At 40.7% G+C, this 26853-nt stretch overlaps 1 protein-coding gene across 4 annotated transcripts in view; it reads left to right on the forward strand.

Annotated features, from left to right (window-relative positions):
• The window catches only part of ralgapa2 (Ral GTPase activating protein catalytic subunit alpha 2), a 90051-nt gene that overhangs the window by 25514 nt on the left and 37684 nt on the right, over positions 1–26853 (forward strand). For 2 of the 4 annotated variants that reach the window (XM_072365623.1, XM_072365625.1), the window contains exons 8-32: positions 286–424; positions 777–985; positions 2181–2426; positions 2604–2783; positions 2881–3015; positions 3157–3305; positions 3455–3566; positions 4478–4715; positions 5267–5446; positions 7824–7970; positions 8341–8463; positions 9414–9499; positions 9597–9687; positions 9866–10039; positions 10734–10913; positions 11692–11885; positions 12195–12293; positions 13557–13712; positions 16967–17095; positions 19966–20091; positions 20403–20461; positions 21366–21474; positions 23971–24081; positions 24300–24368; positions 25276–25410. In XM_072365623.1, the coding sequence (XP_072221724.1) occupies positions 286–424; positions 777–985; positions 2181–2426; positions 2604–2783; positions 2881–3015; positions 3157–3305; positions 3455–3566; positions 4478–4715; positions 5267–5446; positions 7824–7970; positions 8341–8463; positions 9414–9499; positions 9597–9687; positions 9866–10039; positions 10734–10913; positions 11692–11885; positions 12195–12293; positions 13557–13712; positions 16967–17095; positions 19966–20091; positions 20403–20461; positions 21366–21474; positions 23971–24081; positions 24300–24368; positions 25276–25410 (3576 nt within the window). The remainder of the gene's footprint in view (positions 1–285; positions 425–776; positions 986–2180; positions 2427–2603; positions 2784–2880; positions 3016–3156; positions 3306–3454; positions 3567–4477; positions 4716–5266; positions 5447–7823; positions 7971–8340; positions 8464–9413; positions 9500–9596; positions 9688–9865; positions 10040–10733; positions 10914–11691; positions 11886–12194; positions 12294–13556; positions 13713–16966; positions 17096–19965; positions 20092–20402; positions 20462–21365; positions 21475–23970; positions 24082–24299; positions 24369–25275; positions 25411–26853) is intronic. The other 2 variants (XM_072365626.1, XM_072365624.1) reach the window with 2 other exon arrangements.

Genomic DNA, 26853 nt, shown 5'->3' on the forward strand with positions numbered 1-26853 from the left:
AGAAAGAATTATGTGTTAGAACTATAACTAAATTCTATTAACACAGCTTAATTGTTTTTATTAGCTAATGTGAGTATTTAGGTAGTTTCTTATGAATGTTTTGTGCAAAAACAGGATAAAAACTTAAAAAAATGTTCAGTTGTTCATCTTAAGTTAACCAGGTCACCCAAACCATTTCACCTACCTGTATCCAGTTTCTTATCTCTGAGGATTCTTCAGACAGCATACTGTCGCTGTCTGAGTGATTACGGACCTTGTCTACCTTTTGTCCTGTCGTTCTGCCAGGCTTCCAGTTTAGAATGGAAGAACAAAGAGAATCAGGACACAGGCTTCAGGTTTCTCTTCAGTCTCTTCAAAAAGTACTACCTTCCACATCTATTCCCCTCCTTCACCAAACTCACAAACCTCTACAAGCCTTTATTAGGTGAGCTAATTCTGAGAGAATATACCCTTGTCTTTGTGCTAAGTCTTGTTCATAGCAAATATTTTCCAAGTGCAAAGGCACATACGATGTACATTATATGGACTGTCATTACTGTGCACAACCTTAAAGAATATGACAAGTTGATTGAAATAATCACAGCTAGAAAACTTAACACTATCATTCTGATCATTAAGAAGAAATAAGAAAAAATATTCTGTCTTTTTCATTTCCTGTGTTGACTGAACATTTTGATTTAAAAAAAAAAAACCAAAGCTAATGTCTATTATTTCGCTCTCTTGGTGTTGTCTGACTTTAACTACTCCTCTCTCTATCCTCTACTCTTTCTGCACAGACCTCCCCCACTACAGACCTAAACCCTTGTATGTGCCAGTGACGCGGAACAATGAGAGCACCTTCTGCACTAGGGACCAGTACCTGGCACCCAGAGTGGCCTTCATCACCTGGCTGGTCACCTTCTTCCTGGAGAAGAAGTATGTCAGCAGTGCTGCTTCGGCGCAGAGCGCCAAGAACGGCACCGAGGTCATTCCTAAACTCATCCAGGTGAACACGACACCCCTCTTGTTGCTTTTTCACTCAGTAATAAAGGTTGGAGGACTGTTAGTTAACTTAGACAAGGCAAGTTTATTTGTAGAGCACAATTCGTACACGAGTCAATTCAAAGTGCTTTACAGCTACATAAAATCACAAGAAGGCAAATAAAATCATTCCAAAGAAAGCGAAGAGTGCAGATAAAACGCTTTCATTTGTCATATGCACAGCTAAATAGAACTGTTTTCAGCCTGGATTTAAACATTGTCAGAGTTGAGGCATCTCTCACATCTTCTGGAAGACTGTTCCAGATTTTAGGAGCATAAAACTGAAATGCAGCCTCACCTTGTTTAGTCCTGACTCTGGGCACCAGCAGGAGACCCCTCCCTGAGGTTCTCAGAGTCCCAGTTGGTTCATGTGGCTCTAACATGTCAGAGATGTTCTTTGGTGCTAGACCATGAAGAGACACGAGCAGAGCTGATTTAAAGTCTGTTCTCTGAGCGACAGGAAGCCACTGCAGAGACCCGACCACTGCACTAATATGGTCATATTTCCTGGTTCTAGTCAGGACTCGAGCAGCAGCATTCTGGATGTACTGCAGCTGTCTTACAGGCCGTTTAGAGCCCAGTGAGCAGGCCGTTACAGCTGGAGACAAACACATGGATCAGTCTTTCCAAGTCTGGTTTAGACACTATTCCTTTGATTCTGGCAATGTTTTTTAGATGGTAAAAAGCTGCCGATGTTATTAATTTAATGTGGCTTAAAGTTCAGGTCTGAGTCCAATATTACCCCAAGATTTCTAATTTGATTATTAGGTTTTAGAGAGTCTCAAGGTGACTGATAACACTTTCTCTTTGTTTCTGTGGGCCACAGATGATGATTTCAGTGTTGTTTGAGTTTAGCTGGATAAAATTGTTTTGCATCCACACACTAATCTGTTCGATGAAGTGACAATCGATGTAGTATTATAGTTTTCTTTTTTGCGGGAGACAGATTAAAATAGATAGTTTCTGCACTCATGAGAGTGGAAGTAGAACTACATGAATAACCGTGGTTCTTATAATTGCACAGACCAGATAAAGATTTTGAAGTAATTACTAATACAGCAGCTCATTCCCCAAGTAGAAACTGGACTATAGTGGCCAAGAATGTAGCTGTGAGGTAGCCGCTCTCATTTTTCCCCTAACGCTGTCTCTCTGATGGTCAGACTGTCACTGCAGGCAGTAGCAGCCAGGAGAAGGAGAGAGACAAGACGTGTGATGGGGATACGAACGGGCCAGCTGGGGATCCTGAGAAGAACCATTCCAACAGCAGCACGCTGTCTGATCGACGGCCCAGTGATTCAAGTTTGTGTAGCATTGAGGAGGAGCACCGACATGTCTACGACATGGTGCATTCCATTCTGCTGTCCACCAGGGACAACGTTAATTTTGTCAATGAAGTCTTCCATCAGGTACAGTGGCGTCATCAAGCATCAAGCATTGCCATACAGCCATAAAACATGTACTCTGTCGCCCTCTAGTGGCCATTCTTCTAACATAAGTGGAAATTTAATTAACGAAATTACCTTTATGAATATATTAAAGTCCCATATTAGTTATCTATAAAAGCTTGTGTTCTCCTTCCAAAGGCTTTCCTGCTGCCATCCTGTGAGGCTTCAGCCACCAGGAAGGTGATTAAAGTGTACAGAAAGTGGATCCTGCAGGGAAAGCCCAACTTCATGACAGAGCCTGACAAAACTAGGCAGGAAGACGAAGTGGATGATACCTCTGAGCCGATACTCACACAGGCAAACAGCATTCATTTACAAGTAAAGACCGCAAAGAGAGGCTGCACAGACAGACAATGAGTTTACAGTTTTCCGTCACATATAGCAGCAATTGATTGACCTGTCTTGTCTTTAAAAGATGTTGGAGAGTCACGGTCACAGACGGTCATCCAGCTGGGGGAGGACGTACTCTTTCAGCAGCGCCATCAATCGGGGCTTTCTCACAGAGGAGCAGAACAGGGACATCAAGGCTGGCGTCCAGCCCACACTACAGGTCTGGTTCTGTGTTCGGAGGCTGGTTTACAACTTGAGATCACAAGGCGTGATGATTGAACTGAGGAACTCTTAACAGTATGTACTCTGTCTAATGTCACCATTTTCTGTGTCGCTCTGTTTGTGTCGTGCCTGTTTGCAGGTGTTCCTGACCAACTCATCCAATGTGTTCCTGTTGGAGCCATGCCAGGATGTACCCAAACTCCTGGAAAATCAGGTTGAGGTGTGCAAGGGTGTTCTCAGCATCTACAGGCACATGATCATGGAGCACACCATGAGTACACAGACATGGTCAGTAAGACGTTCAAATACACAAGCAATATGTTTTTATTTCATGCTGTCAATAGTTTTTCCAGCTATGCCTTTCTAACCGTCAAATGAAATCTGATTATATGTGACAATTTGTTCTAACGCCACTTTGTTTTTTTGTTTTTGTGCAGGGAGCAGATGCTGCAGGTATTGCTGAGGATCACAGAGGCGGTGATGAAGAGGCCACACGAAAACCAAAGAAAAGACGGCTTTGCTGAAAGCTTAGCATCTATACTTTTTAGGGTATGCCTACATCTACTTTGTTGCAACTAAATGTAATGTGCGTATTCTGCATTATAGGGGCAGTTTTCTCTGTTATGATGCTGGTGGCCACTTAGAAAACTTTGCTTTTGTGAGATAAAAGTAACACGTAGTCTAACTTTTTCTTTAATTTTCAGTGTAATGAATAGAAATAACAAACACATGACAGCACACTTTGACTGTAGAATACTGCATGAATATAAGTCTTTATAAGCAAACGTCAAAGTTTGCTTCACTGGAACTTGTAGAGTATTTAGTGCCTGTTAGATCAGGGTTTCTCTCAGTTTTGATACTTGGGCTGGCCGACGGCTGCCATATTTAACAATGCTCTTGCATATTTTTTTTTCATTCATTTTTCACATACTATAAGAGTGAAATCTAATCCTGTTGTGTAATCTTCATACACCGCTGTGATTCAGCCCTCCACCTCTCTCACTCACTCACACTGACACACACACACACACACACACACGGTCCATCAGCCCCTCCCTGCTTGATACAAACACACTGGATCAAAACATAGTCACAACAGGAACATACTCACTAGTGTTGCTGGGTAAACTTTCAGAACTCTTTTCGGACCTGTCCATACTGCATCATTTCAAAGGAACCTTGATCACTTCCTGAGCAAAACTCTGACTGGATTACCGATAACCACAAAAAATATGAACGAGACAAGTGAGATGATGAATAGGAAGAAACCCACAGCAGCTCACAGGCATTATGTTGCACCGGAAATGACAATGAATGAAAATATTAATACGATAAATGTCGGTGGTAAGACACCGCTGTGATGTCCCCCGGGTTGTCACTTTCTGTCACTGCCTTAAATTCCTTGCTGCAGCCCTGTCTGTCTGTCAAAGTTAATTTATCTTTCCTCTTGCTGCATTCAGACCATCATCGTGGCGTGGGTGCGAGCCAACCTCTGCGTATTCATCTCTCGGGAGCTATGGGACGAGCTGCTGGCAGTGCTGTCCTCTCTTACCTGCTGGGAGGAGCTGGTGACGGAGTGGGCCAACATCATGGACTCGCTGACAGCTGTTCTGGCACGCTCTGTTTATGGTCTGGACATGGCCAACCTGCCTTTGGACAAACTCAGCGAACAGAAAGAGAAGAAGCAGAGAGGACGTGGTGAGGAAAAGAAGTGGGAAAACATGGAGATTAGGATGGCTGGGATTTGAATGGGGGGAGAAAGGTTTTATTGAAAGATACATGTGGCTTCTTCCCTGTTTTGAATAGTTTTTTTCCATTTCATTGCTTGTTTGGCATAATGTCTACCTGTGGAAGTATCTTCACCTCGACATTCATTTCTGGTGACCAGTGCTTTGTTGTTCTAAACCTTTAAAATACTTAAGCTGATAGTGATACTTTTAATGGGCATTGAGGCTCATGCTGAATCAATTATTGACCACAATACATAGAACTGATTTTAGAGCTCCTGCTGTTAGATGTTGTATTCAGAGTTATAAGGACATTAATACATTACCTTAAGACTAAGAAATGCATTTTAAAACTACAATAATCCTTGGAGCCACTCTGTATGCCAGTGTAAACCAGAGATTCTTTCTTTGTACGTGTCGAAGTTAGTGTGGGTTCTAAATTGAAATCAACAAAACTGCTGATAAATGGAAAGATCTTTAGTACACCCCAGCGCACTGAAACTCTTGACCTTTGCATGTCAGGAGTTATTCAGGACTCCCAGAAGGCAGCTGCTGTTGCACGCTCATTCTCACTGAGTTGGAGGAACCAAGGAGAGCAGGGCAGCCCAGGAGTCCAGGAGCCCATGAGGATACGATCGGCCACTACCTCTGGAGCACCTGGTGTGGAGAACGCCCGAAACAACGTCCGACAGAAGGCCTCTGGTTAGTACCACCGTTACCTGCATGATCAGAGCAGCCAAATGATAAAGGACACAGCATGGCTTTTATACAGCAACCCCCATGTGCACTATTCTATAGGCGTTTTCTATTGTCTTCAGCCTTTTGTGTGACAGTGATAAGCCTGTGGAGCACTATTTCAGACCAGAGTTTATCCAACATATTTATTGTGTATAGAAGTCTTCAGACAGGTCCGTGTGTACACTGGCCTGTGTGTCACTGAAAGACCTTATACTATAGACAAAAAGGCCAGCAGATGGCCCTCATTGTTCCCCTTTCATGTCACTGGCCATTGTGTCAACAGGTTTCCCTGTCGGCTTGATTGCAGGCGTACAGTACAACTCCCCCCATGGCATGTCAAAAGGCCAGCTTTGGATGCTGCAAACAGGCCTTATCTGATGGGAAGGTGACAGGCTAATTATAAGCTGACCTGGAAGGCAGCAGAGTACTAAGTAACTGCAATGCCTGTCATGTGTCCTAATATTTCTCAACAGAATCTTAATGTGTATAATAAAAGATGGAGATGATCCATTGTCATTTGTTGGCCTTCCACCCACTTACTGTACCAACAATGCTTCAAAATGACGAGCTGATGGCTTTGTGCCTAAAAGATTAAGTTTTAGACGGGGTTTGTGTGTGTTTTAACACATCTACTGTGTGTGTCATGTGCATGTTTATGCATCTATTCTGTTAGTCTGTTTATTTGTGTCTACGTCCTAGCAAAGATGAACATTAAACACAACCGCTTCAGATTCTCTCCCTTTCTTTGGCTTAATTGGATTTCTCCCACATTGATCTTCAAAGCACCAACAGCCCTTCTCCCTTCTCCTCAAGAGAAAGCCCACACATCAATTGCACGGCAGTTTTTGATAGTTTCATTAAGAGTGTAATTAATGCTCATTAATATGCATAAATGGGAAGCAGTGGTGGGCTGTGGCAGGGACGATGTATCTCCCTCACTGAAAGGCGTAATTAAAGTGTGCTGAAAGCAGAGAAGAGAAACGTTCTCTTTCACTGCTCTCTCTGAGAATAAGCTTCAAGTGCTATCCACACACAATGGCAATGCATCAGCATTGACAACTGTCAAAACTTGGTTGCTCTTACCCATGCAAATAAATTGTGTTATTGTTCTGAAATCTTTTCTTCATAATGAGGGGAAAAAAAGGCTCAAAATTTCATTATGGTACTCATTAGGCTCGTACAATTACAGAGACCCAGGTGAACAAGGGCTCTGTCTTCCACTGCCGTGATGCTTATTGGGTGCTTATAATTACAGTTGGTTTTTTTTCCAGATTGGAACATGGGATCATATTGAAAGTTTAATGAAATATGGGAGTAGGTTTGGCTTGTTAACAGGTAATCATTTCTAGAGCTAGTCTAAGAAACGGAGGAATTTACATAGGTTGGTATATCTACAGATGTTTGTTTTTTGGTTGCATGTGTGCTCATTGCTCAACGTTAAGTATTTTATTTTAGCTACATTAGCTTAGAAGACGGTAGAAGTCTAGAGCACGGTTAGTTAAATCCCCTGATCAGGCTTGAAACCAAGGCATTTGTTTGTAATGATATTATTATAAAGTAAAGTTATCCTTCATTGTTCCAGTAAGATTAAAGTGATATCACTGTGTTCCATGTGCAGTACATCTGTTTTGGTGTTTCTTTAAGTGGCAGCAAGGTACACGACCGATATTCCCGTAGGCCCAATACATTTGAGGTTAGTTAGTTTGTCATTGTTCACTCATAAATGTGCTGTTTAATACATACAAGAACATTTTCTGTAGGCAAAAACAGCAAATCCAAGCAGCCATTTACAAAGAAGTTCTTCTCATCGTGTTGAAAATGGTGTGTGTTGGTTCATAATGAACATTTTGTTACATGTTGCAAAGAAATCCCTGTTTTCAGGCTTCGGTTTATATAAACATTTATTCTCTGCTTTTAACAGATTAACTTTTTTTGTTTTCTTTTATGATTCCTTATGTGTGATATTTCTGTATTTCTTGAGTTTCATCGTGTTTCACTCTGTCATTTGTTGTTTAATTTAAATGCATTTCCAGTTGAACACACGTTTTTTTTCTAACTTTATTTAACTAAAGATTATAAATATCAGTGACCTGTGTTGGTCAGGCTTGGCTTGGCTTTAAGGATGTTGACTTCAGGCTGATGGTGTGTGTTTTTTTTTTCCTCATGTTCCATTTTCAACTCTGAATTAAACCATATTTAAGTTAAACTTTGCTTTTTTATTATTATTATTTATTAATGGAAGCATTCCATACTCTGCTGTCATTGAACACTGTTTTCTTCCCTCTACCCTTTTTTATCTATTCCCACTGTCTCTTTCTTTGTTCTCTTTCCCTGATGGAAGCTAAGCGAAGCCAGTCCATCAGCAACTGTGTTCACCTTTACGAGGCTTTGCCCACAACTAAAAGCGTTCCTATGCTTCTCCACACTGTGAGCTCTTTCTTGCCTGGTATCTCTTCTGGTAACTCTGCTTGCTCTCATAGACTCTCAGGTAAAGTGTATTGTGAGAGCTGCATGTGTTTGCGTGTTTGTGAACTCCTGCCCTGCATTTCTCATCCATCAGTCACAATCTCTTGTCATTGTTTGCAGTGTTTGCTCTTACTGCTTTAGGTTTACAGTAGGCTTTGAACTTGACAACCTCCTGTGCACTGAATATAATCTCTAGACAGGCCTGTTGCTGGATGTCTGCATGCCAAAAGTTCTCTCCATGTTTTCATTAATGCCACTTTATCTGTTTCTGCAAAATCCCTAAATTAACACAAGTCATATCCCAGGGTGTTCCCATTGTAAGCCTTGCATTAGTGTGTATCTGATTGATTGATCGATCTTGTAACACAGACTAACTTGTCTTTTCTTGTCAGATGTGGAGGAGTGTCAGCTGTCAGAATGTGGAGGAGAGGAGGAGCTGGGAGGCAGGGAGAGCCCTCTGCAGCGCAGCAGCAGCACCTCAGACATCACCCAGCAGCTGTCTGATACTTTGCCAGGTATAAACACAAAACTAATTCAGATCCCTTCGACTGGAATTGCACTCGTGCTCTGTTAAGACATCATGTAGCTGTCTTTTTTCTCCGTGTATAAAGTCATTTTTCAGTTGAGTTGTCAATCTACTAATTAAACGTTTTAAATTTTAATTAAGTTCAATATGGAGCCTGGCAATAAATCATTCCGTTGGCCTGTTATGTTCAGGTTTTGTTGACACTGATAAATATTGGGACTGTTATTGCTGTTTTGAGAGGTGGTAGAGTGGCATTACACAGGAGTCTATACTCGACAGCAAACAAAGGTATAAAATGATTGTAATGATTAACCTCGGGTTGAGCGTACAGAACTATCTGCAGAGCTGTTTAAGGAAAATGTTCAGGAAACAGTCGGCACTTTCCAGAGAAAGCGTTTGTTTGACAGTTGTTGTTTTTTTTTTAATGAAGCACCTGTCTATCACAGACTGAAACCAATCAGACAGTACTGACACATGTCCTAAATGTTTTGATTAGTGTTTTTTGTGTGAAAGCCATATGAGACACAACCCAGCGTTTAGAGCAGCGTAGAGTTGACTGTTGATGTGTGACTTCAGGAGACCTCTGCTGTTTCTTCTCTGCATGAACCCTTTCAGACCTCAGGTTTTCTTTAAAACAGCATTTCCACTTCTAGAAAACTGAAAACTGTTCACTAAAACTTGATTTCTCAGCCTCTGAAGAAACTAGAAACATAAATTTGCCTCCAGCTCGTTTTATTGCCAAATTATTGGCTTTTCCCTCATGTTGAGTAATCATTCTTAAGATGTTGATAAAATGATGCATATGTTGCTTAAGGTCGTATATGTTCACAGTTAGGGTAAACTCTGTTTCAATGATGGATTCTCATATTGACTGAACTGCATTTTAGTCAATCTAATTAAACCCAAGGAATCCTTATAGCATCCCATTTCACCTTGCAGCCCAGAAGAGAGAGTGTTCCCCTACTTCTTGTGGTTCTGACAGCAGGACGTCTGAAGGCAGGACTGAGAACGTTGAGCCACCAGGGGTGAGAAAACTCAACTGCTCCGTAATATCATGTTAAAGTAATAAAATAAGAACCCTTCGGGACAGTTTCCTTTATATGTTTCCAACTGCTTTCCTAGATTCTCATCCGAAGGAGCAGCAGTCCAGTTGAGACGGTGTGTAGTGCTGACGGATGCACAAACTACTCAAGGCCCAAGCTCAGAGATAAGAGTAAGAAATGACTGATTAAACCGGTGATTGTTGTGTTGGTCTTCTGTTTAACAGTAAAATACAGCGAAACAATCTCAATTTAAACATTTTTTAATTCATCAGTTAAGTCAAACACTGAGTGATTATGGACTGGTTCCCAACACAGCAAGCATGGCCTAATTTCCCCCTCCTTACCTAGGTGAAAGTATAAGTAGCGAGACATCCAATGGCTACCTCAATGAAGCTGAAGTTACCTGGCAGACTTTTGACGAGGAGGCTGACAATCAGTCCACTCAGTCGGCTCACATGGACGTGACAGCTGATCCTCAGAGCCAGGGGAGTCTGCTGCTCAGCCACAATGAGGCATTAGCAGGTAAAGGAGCTGATGAGAAGTCAGAGCATGCACCCAAAACTGAATTCTGTCCTGTAATTATTATTGACAGTACACAAACATTAACAGCTTCTTAGGATCCCTGTCTGCGTATGTCTTTGTTGATCTGTTTGTATTAACAAGGAATACAGACACCTGTCAGGTTGAGCCTGGTTTTATGAAGTTGCTTTACCTGATCAGATTAAGACATCTAGAACACATAGATGGTGTTTTTTATCATAAAAGTAAGATCTTTGTAACCATTCAGATTAAAGATGTGATTATTTGGAAGGGTTCGGTCCTTCACCTGAGTTGTTTTGCATCTCGCTCAGGTTCTGATGCTTCCATAAATCTCTCCCACGATGAACAGATTTGTTAGTCAGGTAGAGCGACCCTGTATTTGCCACAGTAGCCATTCAATGTTGTGTTGTTTGAGTTGTGAATTTTCTGAGGGGAAAGGGACGAGTCCCATTCAAACAAAACTATTTATTGGTCCCAGTTGTCTGTTCTCACAAAAAAATCGAGTCCATTCAGCTCCTGCATTACTCCTGTCTTCAGTGCTGACTTATGGATTTTCTCCCTGTGCCCTTCCCATTTCTATGTGACCTTCTGTCTCTGTTTGTTACATTGTGATCATGGTGTACTTGTGCTCCCTTCCTCAAACCCAGTTTTATCCCTATTCCTTTTTTGTTCTTAGGTCCTGAGTGTGCCCACCCTCCCCACTCTGCACCTCCCCACCACCACCACAATTCCCACTACCAATACCCCCAGAACCCCCCCGCTTCACCAGCCCTGCTGGTGCACACAGAGTGCCCACGGGACTGCCCCCTGGACGACACCATGCATCAGTCTGTCTTACACATGCCACACCACTTGGGTACCGCTGCCTGGCTGTTACTCATCATTTAGACCTTTGTCCTGATTTTCCTTTGACTCTCCATGCTCTAGCTTTACCATGACTAATTTTCCTTGCATTATTCTATTCAGTTTATTTATCAATATTTTCTACTTCTTTCTATGTATTTTCTATACCCACTTTATCTTAAGGTCCCTTGGTGCTGGACTACATGAAAATTGTGGACAAAAGAGAGAAAGAAAATGTTTTTTTTGTTTTTTTTGTTTTTTTTAAGGTTCTTCTGGAAACCCTCTTATCTTTAACTTTACACCAATTGTTTTTTGAAGATTTTTTTCTCTAATCCTCAGTTTCTCGCCTTCATTTTAATACATTTAATGCATTTTATTTACATTTCTCTCCCTTTTTTTCCCCGTTATTCTTCTGCTTCCCACTAGGTGGCACTGTCGTCTCACAATTCATCTGGATGATGCATGTGTTTGTGCCTTTTCCCCTAAAGCATTTCAGCGCTTTAGTCACATACGATAAAAATCTTTGTGCTTGAATGCATTTGGGGAAAAGCACTGACAGTCTGTGGATTTGGTCAACAGCTGCTCTAAATGGATTTATTTTACTATAATCCATTTTAGCAAATCTCAAATTTGAAATTCCTTTATAAAAAGCATTTGTTGACTGAATTCAGTCTTCTCAGTAAAATGAAATCTGCTTCACTGTGTGTTCTGTACTGGTAAGTGCAGGTGTAGTCATTGCCAAAATGTGTGTTCTTTAACTCAATGTAAAACTCTCTGTGTTGACCGTGCAGACAGCAGTGAGTGCCTGGCTGATGATGTTAGCATCATAGCTGGTGGGACCTTGACTGGTTGGCATGCTGATTCTGCCTTTGTGCTGTGGAGGAGAATTTTGGGCATCTTGGGCGATGTCAACAGTATCCGCTGCCCTAAAATCCACGCCAAGGTCTTCTCTTATCTCTATGAGCTCTGGCACAAGCTGGCCAAGGTACAGAAAAGAGTAAAACACCCTTTTGCTTTTAAGGTAGAAATATAAAACATAATTACCCATGAAGACATAGCTGTGCTAAAATACAATTACATAATGGTATTGCTCAGTTTAGCATGATAAGACTTCTATGAGAAACAGTTTTTTATGATTTGATTATGTTCATGAAATCTTTGTGAATGGATTGGATTTCAGTCTCCATTCTAAAATCCATTTTAGAATGGAGACTCTTACTTTCTTTGGCAGAGATGTTTACAAAAATGACATGATGGTTGTCCTCATGGATAAAAATGAAATGTATGTTTACAGATCCGGGACAACCTTGGGATCAGTGTGGATAATCAGTCCTCTCCTCCCCAGCCTGTGTTTATTCCTCCTCTTCGAATGCTCTCATCCTGGCTCTTCAGGGTATGAATAACAAATGGACACAGCAAGCAGCCTATTACATTTCTAAAGTATAATATCCTCCTCTAAAAGTAATTTGATCTAAAAAAAAAAAAAAAAAAAAACAGTCTTTGTCATTATATTTGGAGCAGATAGCTAACAGAGGCAGAATATTTATCATTGTATGAAAAATATTTAAACTGTTGACAGCAGGAACAGAACTGCTTCTGCTGCCCTGAGCAGGACAGTTGAAAAGCAGTTTAGCCTCTTCGATTTTAAAACGATTTAAAAGTTCGGCAGTATTACCAAATTCAGGTTCAGGTCAGTTTCATTTGTGTAGTGTCGGGTCCCAACAGCCATCTTCTTGGGGCACAAAGATAGTGAATTTATGCACTGCATCAGCGAAATATTGAGCTTGTTTTCTGAGCAGTTACAGGAAAACGAATGGCTGCGTGCATTATTTCTAAGGACAAAATTAGTAAACACAGGTGCAAAAACTGTAAAAAGAATTACTGTTTTCACTGGTTTATGTTCTTATTTTAAGAAAGACAAGAATTAAATTATAGTATTTAGCATTATATTTATTTATTTCCATTATAGAAGTAACACCACTTGGTTTACTTCCTCTTTAAACATAGATGTTTTTTTTCTCTTAGTATAGTCTCATACATAGAACATCACACACATGTTGCAAAACAGTTGGATATTGAAACAATTTACACAACAAATGTGACGTTTCTCCTTGGGTATTAAATATGGTGTAAAAAAAATATGACAACAGTAAAAATTTGAGTCTAAAAGATGTAAAACTTCCAAAGGAAAACATGCAGAAGCCCTGAAATTAACTTTAAATCGACTTGTCCCACATTTTGTATCTTAAGAACTCAGTAATCTGTATTCAAATGACTACAAAGGTTGTTTAAAGCAGGGAAATTATTTTTCCCCTGACTAAATACGATGATTTGATCATTCCTTTGCCAGGTAATGTTGACTTTTTACATATCCATAACTAATTTGACATGTTTATTGTTGCAGAGTGAGTAAAGTTTTGGAAATTCCTAATTAATGGGATGCAATTATTGGATTGCTGTACTTTTACAGGAGACCCATTAACGCAAGAACATTACACCAAAGCAAATTCAGAAACATCAATTTTCACCCATAATGAGTGCCCCAACTGATTCCTGGGATGAGATTTAGGCAACATAGAAACAGGACAAAAGTCTTGTTCTCCATACGCTGCCTCCCTCGTAGTCATACTGACCTCAGTGTCCGTGTCCTCCACAGGCCACCATGCTTCCAGCAGAATACAAGGCTGGCAAGCTGCAGGCCTACAAGCTCATCTGTGAAATGATGACCAGACACCAGGATGTGCTTCCCAACAGCGATTTCTTGGTGCACCTATACCACATCATGCACAAGGGCTTCACCAGCGGTGACCAGGTACAGCCAACAGCCTCTTGAAGCGAGGTCGATAGTTGTTCTCTTTTTTCTGTCTTTTCTTTTAACCTGTAGGTGGCGCATCATTCAAATCCATGTGCTTCGGCTCTGATTACCGGTGGAAAACAATTACATGCAGTTAATAGTTTTCGTGTTTCTTTTTTACCGTGGGATGTGTGTGAATTTGGTTCTTATTCAACTAGTGGTTTCTACCCATGAATCGGGTGAAAACTTTGACCTGTATTTTTGAACCTACAAAAGTTGCTGTGCTTTCTAGATGTGGATGAGTATGGGGGAGAAGTGGAGATAAAGGCCATGAAGGTACACTGCAATTTCAGAATTGTGGCTCGGTTTAAAAAAAAAAAAAAAAAAACAGGCTTGCCCAACCAGTGGTGATGAAGAGAACTACTGTGTTTTGGTATCTTCCACCTCCTTTCGCCACACCCTTCCTGGTTTTCTAATCTGGCATAGCTCCATTGCTCTTAGACAAAGCTGAGTGGAGATGAGTGGAGATGAATAGAGTTCCCCAAAACAAAGGACAGGGATAAAAAGTGTATGCGTAGGGGGTGTATGGGATACAAATGTGTGTGCATGTGCTTATATATATGTATGTATGCCCTCTTGGTTGGGTTTCTGTTGCGCCTTGGCAATGCGACAAGCTTATTAGAATGTTTTCCATGTCGTTAAATAATGTTTTGAGCCCCTGCCGCGTATACGTGATTAATTAAGGATTGACGTCTGTCGCGCTCCGTTAGACTGACACGACGGCCGGGGGCCCAGAGTAGACGGGCCTGCCTGTGTGTGTAAAGGAGCGGGAGGGGAGCCTGGGGAACGTAGTGTAGAGTAGAGCAATGAGGGGGGCACACAGAGAGACCAGGCAGCATTCTCGAGCTTTTGTTGTGGCTCTGTATAATGCGTTTGGGGGCCAGAGCCAGGCTGGCCACTGAAGCATGCTCAAATTGGCCGGAGAAAAGAGTCCTCACGCCACACAATAGAGGACAGCCGCACGCCTGCTTAACATAAGAAAGTGGCTCTTACTCTCCCCCTCCTCCTTCCTTTTGGCCTCTACCCCCCACCCTCCACCCCCTCTGCACTTAAAAAAAAAAAGGGAGAAAATTATATATTTTTTTATCCTTTCTAATCATACATGTGAATTTTTGAATACATTTTTTCACACTTTTTTTCTACTTAGCTTCAACTAATGAAGTAACCATTTTCTCAGGCTTGTGTGCTATGTTAGATATAAAGTAAGTACTTTATATGTTTATCTTTAGATAGGATTATATGTTGATTTTTCTTTGGATTTATCTCTTAGTAATAAAGTTTGCCTTAAACAGCAATGTTTCAGAGACAAGTGAGGGAATCCCAGTGGCAGGTGTCACCATGAAAATGAACTAACCTTAGAGCAAAATGACTCTTCTCTGTCCAAATATCTACTGTGCCAAGGTCAGGGCTGCTGTCCTGTGGTCTCACTTTCTGTCATTTATGCATGTATTCACTTTGCCTTTTGTGAATGAGACGGCATTTCATGGCCGTTAAATAGACTTAACCCTTGATCGAACACTCGCTCGTAGGTGATATTCTTTCCCCACAACTTTTCAAGTGTAACAGCTTGTGAATTGTGGCAGGAAATCCGTCCCAAGCTAACCTGGAAATGTCCAAGTTTAGTAAGTGAGTGATGAAATGCTAGGATGAACCCCGTCACCCCGGGGGCCAGCAGGTGGAAAGCGCATTCTTTCCTGGAGATGAGGCCACATAAAAGGCTTGAGGTGGCTCTATTCGGAGTTGCGTTAATGCACCTTTTGTTGATGCAGGGGCCATTCTTGCCGTCAGCACAGGACCCCATGCGGTTATTCCACATTTCTCAATTCTGATTTTTTTTTTTTTTTTACACACACCTCAAATCAGGTCCCCTCTACTTACACATACAATTGAAAGCACTTTACAGTCTGCATTTGTGGCTTCCTCTAAAATGCTTATTTCAGGCAATCAAGAAACAGTTTGTTGCCTGCTAATTACCTCTGACTGCACTGCACATTATGCTTCAGAGGTCAATTACCAACAAAATGAGGGTAAAATTGGCCCTCAATCCTAAAGCTCTTCCCACCAATTTTCCTCATGCCGTGCTGGTGTTGGTTTGACTTCCCGCTTATTACTTCTTTCCGTTTATTCTTTTCATCTTTTGTTCACCTGCGTCCTTAGTTTACCAAAGCATTGGATGATTTATGTCACAGATTCATACGTAACAAGTCTTTTGATGTTTCCTGCCGGGAGAGAAATTGTACGCATGTGTTTGTCAATGTGCCCTTCAGCTCAGGTAGAAAGAGGCTGATGTTTGAACGGTCTGATTTACACAAGTTTATGGCCAAGAAGGCAGGTGTTTCTAGCCTGGACCTTGGCTTTGTACACATACAGACACACAAGAGTCTGAGATAAGAGAAAGCAATCTCTATGGCTTACTAAGATGCTGCATTCTAGTACCAGAAGTTTTTTTTTTTTTTTTTCTCTCCTCTAAAGAAGAGTGTAAATCCTTTTCACTAAAGTGTGCATACATCAGCTTCTTTGCTGGAGGTAAATATAGTTTGGAAAACCTTTCAGCATCTTTTAATGCTCTATTCTAGTGTGGTGTTACACTATACATACTTAAGCAGTTTGTGCAGAGCCCTCTGTTGTACAGCATATGTCAGTGTTGAAAGAGTACCCATCTGCCACTGAGCCGTCTGTACCTCAACAAAACAATACCTTGTCTCTAGCTTTAATTACAGGTTTGCTTTTGTGCAAGTACACGTGAAAGTTGAGGTCTTTCGTCCTTCCTCTTATCGGCTATGAACAATCCATCTGCTGTATCTGTTCCATCTTTCTTTCCCCCCTTTTTTTTTTTTTTTTGTTTTCTGTTCTTTTAGTGACACGGACTGTTGAGTGCTTTACTTTTCTCCACATGCTTAAAATGGGAAGCCTACCTGTTCAAGTGAAAAGCTTTCTCCCTGCCATGTCTCTCATTTGGTGGCCCATTTAAAAAATATTTCTGTTACTGCCTCCCTCCACCCACACTAACGAGATTGAAAGCTCATAATAAATGCAAAAACCTGAGCTGTAATTCTATAGACTGGTGAATAATTGCTGAGATTCTTTAGAATTATTTTTGATGTGGTTATAATTTAGTTTGCTTCCTGTATCAAATGTATAATCCATGTTGATTAACAGGAAATATCAATGCAGAAACGATTGACTGATGCTTGTTTTATGCTTGTCATTAGGATGTTTTGAACACCATCATCCGCTCCTGCTCTCCTCGATTCTTCTTCCTCGGCCTCCCGGGCTTCACTATGCTACTTAAAGATTTCATCACTGCATCGGCCTATGTCCTCACATCTGACTCCCCAGAGGTAAAAACTTTTCCTATTCAGAATTATTATGCGAGTCACACAGGAACCTGTGACTCAAAAGCTCGAGTCATTGATTCCTTGAGTCATAAAACCCTTTTCATTGCAACAAAGGCACATCAGTTCTGCCTTGAAAGGCTTGTGCAAGAAGCCTATAGATTTAAAACTGCAAATAGTCTCTGATTCTCCTACATGGTGATTTAAAGACCTGTTCTATGTATAATATGAGCAGTTCAATTCTGTGTAAGAGCACCCATCATTATGTTGGTTTAAAATGTTCAGGTAAATGTTACATTTTAAGTAACCCTGCATATCACCCAAACGGAAATAGAAACAAAAGATGCGAACCACATGACCTTTTCGGTGGGAGTAACCTATGTTGGGGTTTAACAACACTTGCATTTGTCTAAAACCACTTGGTACATGATATTCAGCTCCATTCTGCTGAAATTTACTCAATTCAATTTTCCTTGTGAGTCAAATGGTTACACGACACTATTCTATACAATATTTAAACGATTTTAGAGGACAAGTTCTTTGTGGAACTCTGTGGGCGCTGCACCAGTTGTTGTCCATGAGGCTGCTGGCAGGTTTATGGGGACCAACCAGACCTTCTGAAATGTTGGTTCCACCATATTTAAAAAAAAAATCTAGAGCCATTTTGACATTTGATTTGAGAGATTAAGATCAGATTTATTGTCACATACAGGGTAACACACACATGCACAGGGTCACACACTCACAGAGACGGATGCCATACACTGGAGCGGTAGGCAGCCATTCACAGCGCCCGGGGAGCTTGGGGGTATGGTTCCTTTGCTCAGGGGCACCTCGGCCGTGGCAAGGAGGTAGACTGCCACCCCTCCAGCTGTCAGTTCACCGGTCTTTGAGTGGAGAGAGTGGGAATCGAACTGCCAGTCGTCCGGTTATTAGACGACCGGAAGGTTTCACAGCAGAAAGTATTCGTATAGTATTCATCCTTTGCGTGCCTGTGAGGTTATGTAAGAATAATTTCTTTCTTCTAAACAACAAACTAAGAATGACAAAGAAATTGTTTGAAACATATTGTCAAAGCAAGTGAATTTATTTAATTTCTTCCTCTTCTTTCTGCGATTAATGCGTTTACCTGAATTTCCCTCTGGGCTTAAATTGTTCAATCTAACAAAAGCCTTGAAAAAAAGCTGTTTTATTTTATGCAGGTTTTTACACACTTTAATCCCCCAATTTCCAGGAACCTCATTTCCCAATTTTAAAAATATACCAGATCTCTGACAGTAACACGGTACGCCTGCAATCTCTCATTAAAACAAAATAACAGTTGCCTCTTCGTTTAAAAAAGTTTCTGTTTTTAATAACATCTCTAGAATAACGTTAAAAAAAACACGCACTTTGAACTCTGTTGCAAAAATAAGATAATCGTCTTATTTGTAGACAAAATGACAGCCAAAATTCACATTTCAGTCATAGTCCTGCTTGTAGCGCTGTGTAGTCTGCATCAAAAGTACCAGAGGTTTAGAGCAGGGGAGAGCGGCTCCACTCCACCTTAAAGGCTCTCCCCAGTTTGGTTCTCCCAAGGTGCTTGAGTTTCCACCATCGCTTGGGCCTCTCGCCATTTCCCCCGTACACCACAGCAGGACTGTTCCTGCTGTTACAAGACGGGCTCCCTCAGCCAGAACACCAGTAGACCCTGCTATCCACTGGGTGAAGGAATTCCCAGCACCTTGCTCGACGACGTCAACATCAGGGTGCCCATGGAGGCCGGGTGTGTTGGGTCCTTGTATCATGACTCCCGGTCCCAGCCCACCCCTCAGAGGCTAACCTTAACAGAGTTTTCACCCTCGCTATACATCACAGGCCTCTAGGTACCCATCTCTCTGTCTTCTACCTTCCTGTGGTGGAAGCATAGGGACTTCAGAATCTGCCTGTATGGGGGCTGAAGTATGGAAGCCCTCAGGGTTTGGTGGTGACTGAAGTTAAGAGAAAAAATCAGTTTTCTTTAACGAAAAACAAAAGAATGTCCTACACCACAAATTTTGGATAAATTGCTCAAATTGATTTATTTTCAAGTCCTGTGGTTGATGTAAATGTATTTCTCAAGATTTTTACCTCCATCTTCAGGAACTTTAGTAAAACTTCAACAAAAATAAATCTTAAATTAAATCAGATGCACAGAGCATTTGATTACAATTTCAAGAAATACCTGCAATTCGTGAAAGTTTCTGAATGAAGACTTTCAGTGTACACAGAGCATTGAAAACCGCCCGATTCAGCACAAAACGGGATTCAGTGATACAGTAATATGACTGAGTCATGTTTAACTAATTGTACGCCATTATTATTTTCACAGAACAAAGTAGGCGGTGTGGCTCTGCATTATAATGAATATGATTGGGTGGTAGCTGCCGGCTCTGTGCACATGTTTTGCATTTGAGTGCTAATATGAACACACTCACTTGTGATGGACTGTGACTTCATTTTGGAGGATTAAGAATCAATTTGGCAAAGCATTACAATGACCGCTCCCAGTTTACTTGCAAACACTGATTTAATCTTAAATATATGGAAGTTAATGTGTCCTGTCTCGACTCTTCGTCATGCGGTTCGTTTCATTCTGTTTTGGTTGCCAGAACATTGCATATATACCTGCAGATCTCAGATCTTCATGATCTCAGTTTCACAGCAGCTCATCAGTTGCATCAACACGTTGAATATTGTGTTAGTTGCATCCATCATGCATTTAATCACTGCTCTTACTGTCTAACGCTTCATGTGCTTTATTTTTCTGTTGAATATCAGCACAATCAAAGATGAGGTTAAATCTGATCTGTTTACTCTTTTTTTTTTTTTTTTTTTTTTTTCAATCTATTTGCAAGGCTCCAAGGATGGAGGCTCAAACTATCTTGGGCTCCCTCGTGTGTTTCCCCAATCTTTACCGTCAGATTCCTGTACTGCAACTTGAGCCTAGCTCTGACATCAACCTTTGCAATGAGGACATCAAGGTAAATGTTCAGCATGTGCAGCACTGGGAATAAAGTCCTGACATTTTAAAATAAATAAATGTATGTGCTCAGTGCACCACGATGACTGAATTAACCACCTGCTGTGTCAATAAAGTCAGTCATATTTTCCATATTAATAGATACAGAATATTAGATCCATGCAAAATTATATCAGGGCCATAAGGAGGATTTCATTTGACTGTCAAGTTACATGTTATTGTAAATTATGTCACATTTTTTATTGACAATCAAATTATGGAGCTGCTGGTTATTTGAGAAGCTACAGAAATCCTGTTCTGTTTTTTCTTCAGGATTATTTGGTCAACATCCTGCTGGAGGCAGCTACGAAGGAACACTGTGAAGGGGCAAGGTAACTGCCCCCTCTGCCCCATTGTGTGACACACCGCTGACATTCTTTGGTCTGATTTGAAGAAAAAAACAAAAGACCAGACATAATGCTATCAGTGATCAATATTCACCGCTTGAGGGATTTAGAACAGCTTGTTGGCAGATGATGTGATCTCAGACTGATGTGTCCACCAAACCAAGCCTGGGAAGTTCACTATACTGAGAAACGTTGTGGAAACTCAGCTGTCACTCAGACATTCAGTAGCCAATGGGAAGGAATCCTTCCAAAACCCCTCCCACCTGAAACATTTGTGCTAGAGCTGTAACTAGGGCAGCGTGAAGGAGAGATAGTCAGCACAATTGCAAAGAATTTAAAAGATATATTGTCAAATAAATTATAGACCAATACTTTATACAGTTACACATAATTTTTTTGTTGTTTATTTTCTCCAGAACTCTCATTTTTAAGGAGTGGTTGCTTGGTTTTGTTGGCACAAATCTGTAAGGAAGCGTCGGCATCGCCAAATACAGCACTTTAGTGGGCTGATTCTGTGAAGCACGCTTACTTTGAGTAAGCACACATTGATACAGCGCTGATCCCCCCTCGGTTTGAAATGTGTGAAATATCAGTGAGTGTGCGCACGTTTAAAAAAAATAAATAAATAAACAAACACGCTACCTTTTATGTAACGATAGTATGATTCATTCTTTGCTTCCATTTATCTACTTCATTCCAGTAGTTTGATATGACCCCGTTTTTGCGTGCATAAGAAACCACTGAAAAGCTCATGGATACAGAGCACTTTCTATTTAATGTTAGATATTCTATGCTACGCTTTTAAAGCAAAATTACCACGAACATTTTTAAAAATTTAAATTAATTCATCATTGGTCATTATGTTTCATATTCTGGTGCTGTCTTTCAGGTGCATTGCTGTGTGCAGCCTGGGCCTGTGGGTGTGTGAGGAGCTAATGCAAAACAACATTCACCCCCAGGTGAAAGACGCCATCAATGTCCTGGGAGTAACACTAAAGGTTCGTTACCCTCTGATTCACTGTTTTCATTACTTGATGCGTTTTGCAGTTTGCTAATCTTTGCTTTTAGTTTGACGTACAAAGTACAACTCCACTTCTTTTTGTTTTTCTTTTTTTTTATCGCTTGCTTTATGAGCTGTGTTCTTCATCATAAAGGTGGCAAAATTCTGAAGCTCTAACAAAAATGATAGTTGATTACATAAAAGGACTGCAGAACAATTTCAACTCAGTCAGGGGAAAAAATCCGTGAGAATAAAACATGTCCAGTGATGTGACTCATGGGTGTATTTTGGAAGAGCCCTCTTTTCTCTCTGAGTGAAGAGATGCAGAGAACCAGTGGAGGCTGTCTTTTTTTTTTTTTTTTTTTTTTTTTTTTTTTTTTGGGGATGGTGGCGTAATTTCCAGGCTGCTCGCTCTCAGTAGATGCGAGCCAATTTAAGCAGCTACATCTCCCAGCTTCCTGCTCGAGCACCCCCCCCCCCCCCCCCCCCCCCCCCCCCCCCCGCCTCCCTCCTCTAATGGAGCAGTAATCACTCCCCTGTACAACTTGACACACAGACTCAGCCAGCCCCAAAATAGAGGGTATAGGCTGGGTGGGGGATCTAGGGGGAAGAGTGGCACTGAGAGTCTCTTTTCTAAAAGCAGGTGCTGAACTCTCAGGGCCCCTTTTTGTGTTTGGCCATTTCTGTACTCCCCACATTGTCTGCCCTTGTTACATGTTGAGAGGCATTCAGCTGGAAGAAATGGGAAATTCTATTTCTCCACAAAGAATTTCAAATCACTGAAGAAATCCACATTTGAAAGAAAATTGTCAACAGCCCAGTTCTTTCCTTCGATGAGTCGGGAGAAAATGAGCCAGGGCTTTGAAGTGAAATGAAATTATGCTGATTATCTGCACAGTAAGTGAAAACTGAATTTAAGGAAAATCACTTAGAATGTTGTGGCAGAAAATGTGTCTTCGCCCAAACTTTTTTCAAACATCTTTAACCTGGAATGCCTCTCCGCTTCTTTAGAATTTAGTCATCTTAAGTAACACAAATTGGAAAATGGAATGGTCGCAAGTTAAAAGATCGATTTAAAACTTATAAAGTCTGGGAAGCTGCTCGTAAATGTGTCAGAACAATCAAATTATTTTGTTTGTCTAACTAAAACCAGGCTTTTTAATAATTTTATAAGTAAGCCTTTTAGTCTGACTGAAATCGTACCTGAATTAGATTTCTCAAAGTCGGACTTGAACCTGCAGATAATTCAGTTCCCGTTCAGGGCTTTGACCTGCAAGCAAAAGAGTCCGTACACAGAGGAGGAGGTCAGCAGCAACAGAATAAGCACAAAGAATAGCGTGCGTCTCATTTGTTTAAAACAAAAAAAGAAAGGAGAGCTTTCACAACTAATGAAATGAACAAACCAGTAAAGATGCTCAACATGACACAAATTTGCCACCAGCAACATCGTTTGTCACTTGTTTGCATCCGTTAACCAAAGAAGGCCAGATGCTAACATACTGAAAACAGGCATATCGCCACCTACCACTGAAGAGTCTGACATATTTTGATCAATAAAGTGATTTCCCCTCCTGTGCCTGCATTTAAGCTTACTGTATGTTTTTGATTAGGAACATACATCAGTGATATTAATGTATTAAAATCTTTCAGTTCATGCTTTGCTTTATGAAGACTGCATCAATATTTGTGTGAAATGTCTTTTTTCCATTATATTTTCAGTTAGAATGGTGGGGTGTGCATTATACTCACGGTTTAATGTACATATGAGGTGTCTGTGTTATTGCTCGGGTTATTTCAGGTTACTGAACTCACCAGTTCACCATTTTGGTGGGTTAAATTTTTGATTGTTGTTTGACGAACGCACAGTGACGAGTCTACACTGCTGCAATGTTTGGGATTATATTTTTACGTTTTAAGCAGGTGCATTCGACATTATCAAGGTTCATCACTGCCTTTTTCTACATTGTTCCGATTGAAAACGGGTTGTTTGGCCAGAAGCACAAACAGAAGGAAAAGTGTCCAAACGAAAGATGATTTAACAGGCTGTGCTTGGCTTCATTAGTCTCAGTGCTTTAGATGTCATGGTTCTTACTATTAAAAATCACATCACTCGATGAGCATGACTGTGATAGAAACTGGAGGCACAGCAATATTTGAACAGTTTGCTAGTTAATGTACTTTTAAAAGTAATCTGAACTCTCTCTTAACAGAAGGATGCAACTCTGACTCATTGTTTAAAGGAGTTAACATGCCACGAATTTAGTTTCAATAAACTGTTGAATTATAAGTGAAAGTTAGATTTTTTTTGTATGCTGTATGTTCTTGAGTGTAAACTCTTTCTACATCCTCAACTTTTTCTGATTATTTCCAGGTTTATATGAAAATGTGACAGATTTTGTGTGTGGACTGATCATACATGCATATTGGAAGAATCTGTGAATTAAGCTCCTGTTTGTGTAAACCTCAGTTCTTCCTTTTTACTTCCTTCTCTCAGTTTGGAAACAAAGCAGTAGCTCAAGTAGCCTGCGACATGTTCCAGCTGCTGATTTCTCACTGGCAACATCTCCAGAGGTTGGAACCCGCTCTGCCGAAGAAAATTATTGAGGTATCCTACATTAACTTTCACCTGCTTATTGACGTCCTTAGTTGGCAGCTTTTGTGAACAAGTTTCTATTAATTTTTTTCAACATTATGTCTGATATTAGTTATTACTCATACATTTGAATTCCCCACATTCCGTGGTGTCATCTCCATTTTAGCACTCAGCTGATGAATAGGTTTGTGTCATCCAATTATGTTTCTCCTTATTTTGTCCCAACACAGATCTTTGTGGCCACAATAGCCTTTTTGTTGCCGGGCGCAGAGCACTCAATAGTGGAAGCAGATAAAAAGGTACATGTTGGAAAGTGAGGGGACATGAAATGGCTTAGATCTAATAGCCCTTGATCTATCCTGTTGGAATGGTGCATTTGCAGAGGAATGTTTCTGAAGTGATTTGTTGTCATCTGCTTTCCTTTCTCTGCATCATCTGTCTTTTCAGCTCTTTCCTATTGAATGTTTTCGGTCTCTTTCTACTCAGAAAAAGTTGGGACAGTATCTTAAGAAAGAAAAGAAGGAAATAAAAGAAGGCAGTGTTTTACCTTGTCCGATTTTCTGTTTTGTACGTTTCATTTCAAAATTCTTCACATGTCCTTATTTGGGGACAGGTCAGAACTGCAGGCAGGCCAGGTCAGTATCTGGATCCTGTTCTTCTGCAGTCATGTATTTGTAATGTGTGCAGAATGTTGTTTTGCATTGTTTTAAAAGAAAGAAATGCATGACTGTACCTGGTAAAGACATTCATGATTTGAAGGCAGCATATGTTGCTCTACATTTTGCCATCACAGGTGTTTAGATGAACTGGAATGTACTGCAGGCCTGCGATGCAAAAATGGAAGTATATTAACAAACTGAATTATTGAATTGAGCAGATGAGGAAAAAACAGGAAATATTGTGTGTTCAGACTGTCTGCAACGAGAAAAAAGTCGAAGTTAATTTAAGAATCCCTGTTTGTTTTTCAGACTCAGAATCTTTACTGTCATAATACAAAGTATAACAAAATTGTCCCTTCCAGTGCAGAAAAAAGAACAACAATAATGAAGCACCAAAAGTAATAGAAGCAAAAAGACTGTAAAAACACCTTTTCTATGTAAAAAAAAATAAATAAATAATTGGGTTCTTATATTGATGATATGTTTGTGTTGCTGTTGTTCGACTGAACTGAATCAGGAACTTCTACGTTCTGTCTTCTGCTCTCAGTTGATGGTGTCGCTGCTTCTCTGCCTGTTGGACTGGTGTATGGCAGTGCCGCTGAGTCTGCTGCTCGAACCCATCACGGCCTCAATGGAGGACCACGGATCCCACAAGGCCCCAATATTGGACTACATCTACAGGGTGGGTATTTGCACATGAGGGAAAGGAAAGCTTCAGTGACAGTATATTGCAGATCTGAATATGGAGCCCTTTTTATATATTGATTTTTTTTTTTCTTTTTTTTTTTTTTTTCTTCTGGAACATTCAGAACCATTGCCCACAGACACAACAACTTTGGCATTGACACTTCCACCCCCATCCTGCCACATGGGCTTGCCACTTTAATTACACTCACCTCCACTGCGACCCTATGACCATGCCTCATTAAACGTTCGAGTGGGATAACAGTATAGATGTGCCCACCAAAGTCAACACATGATTGACATTTATCATATGTTGAAAACGTAGCACAATACCACTGTAGCATTTAGTTTATCTGAAACGTGCAAAATATCCAGTCTGCATTTCTGTTTTTTTTTTTTTCCTATAACTCCTTAATTTATGGTCTGACCCTGAGGATGAGGGCCAAGCTTCAGGCAGAAATGAATGAGGTATTATTCATTCCCTCCTGTCTGGGCAGATGCGGTCAACGGCAGATCTTTGTAAGGATGTCACCCCTGATAAGAAATGGTCCAATTATTCAAACAGGACCCTTTGTCCAATTGATAAGCTCAGGCTCTAAACGCTTGTCCTGGAGATTTGAATGGAATATGTCTTAATATGAGAGAGACTGCAGCTGCCATGAAAGCAAATACAATTAGGCATGATTGGTCGTCTATCGGCACACAAAAGGCATGTACTCTCTGGGTTCCATCTGAGGTGTGACAATATCAAGACCAAAATCTCTACATTTCCACAGACACGTTGGCTGCTAATTATGCTGTTTACAAAGCAGAAAATGGCTTCTGTGATGGAGAAGATCTCTTTTTATTACATTACTGACCAGTGTCAATGGCATTGTTTTTCATGCTTCATCCACTTATATATAAATATATATTTATGTGTGTGTGTAAAATGTTTTTTGTTTGATATTCTAAGGCATGTTCTTTTTTAAGTCATCAATCACAAGCACTGTACATGTGCACAACTCAGAAAAAGACTGGCATTCCTTCTGAAATATAGATGGGGAAAAAATGAGGAAAGTTGGTCTGGGGGACTATCAGCATGCAAAAGGCTGTAAAATGCAACATTGCACTGGACCACATTGGTTCATTTGAGTTGTGCTCAAGCTTCTCCATCTGCTCTCCGTGCCTGCCTCAACCGCCAGCTGCACCATCAGTGAGTGTGTGTGTGTGTGTGTGTGTGTGTGTGTGTGTGCGTTAAGGCGATAGAAATGGCAATGATGGGTACATTTGTGCTTAAGCGCACAAGTCTCTGCACTATTATTTGATTTAGTTGTGTACATAGTGTGCTCGCATCTTCATACAATATGTGCCCTTCTAACTACAGCAAGCCTGTTTTACTCTGTGTTACCTTCCAGGAACTGTTGCTATGTGAGGTGCAGTCACTTAGTTGTCAGGCACA

This window comes from Leuresthes tenuis, unplaced genomic scaffold (assembly GCF_036924035.1).
Source record: "Leuresthes tenuis unplaced genomic scaffold, fLeuTen1.0.hap1 SCAF_15, whole genome shotgun sequence".
In the NCBI taxonomy this organism is placed as follows: Eukaryota; Metazoa; Chordata; class Actinopteri; order Atheriniformes; family Atherinopsidae; genus Leuresthes; species Leuresthes tenuis.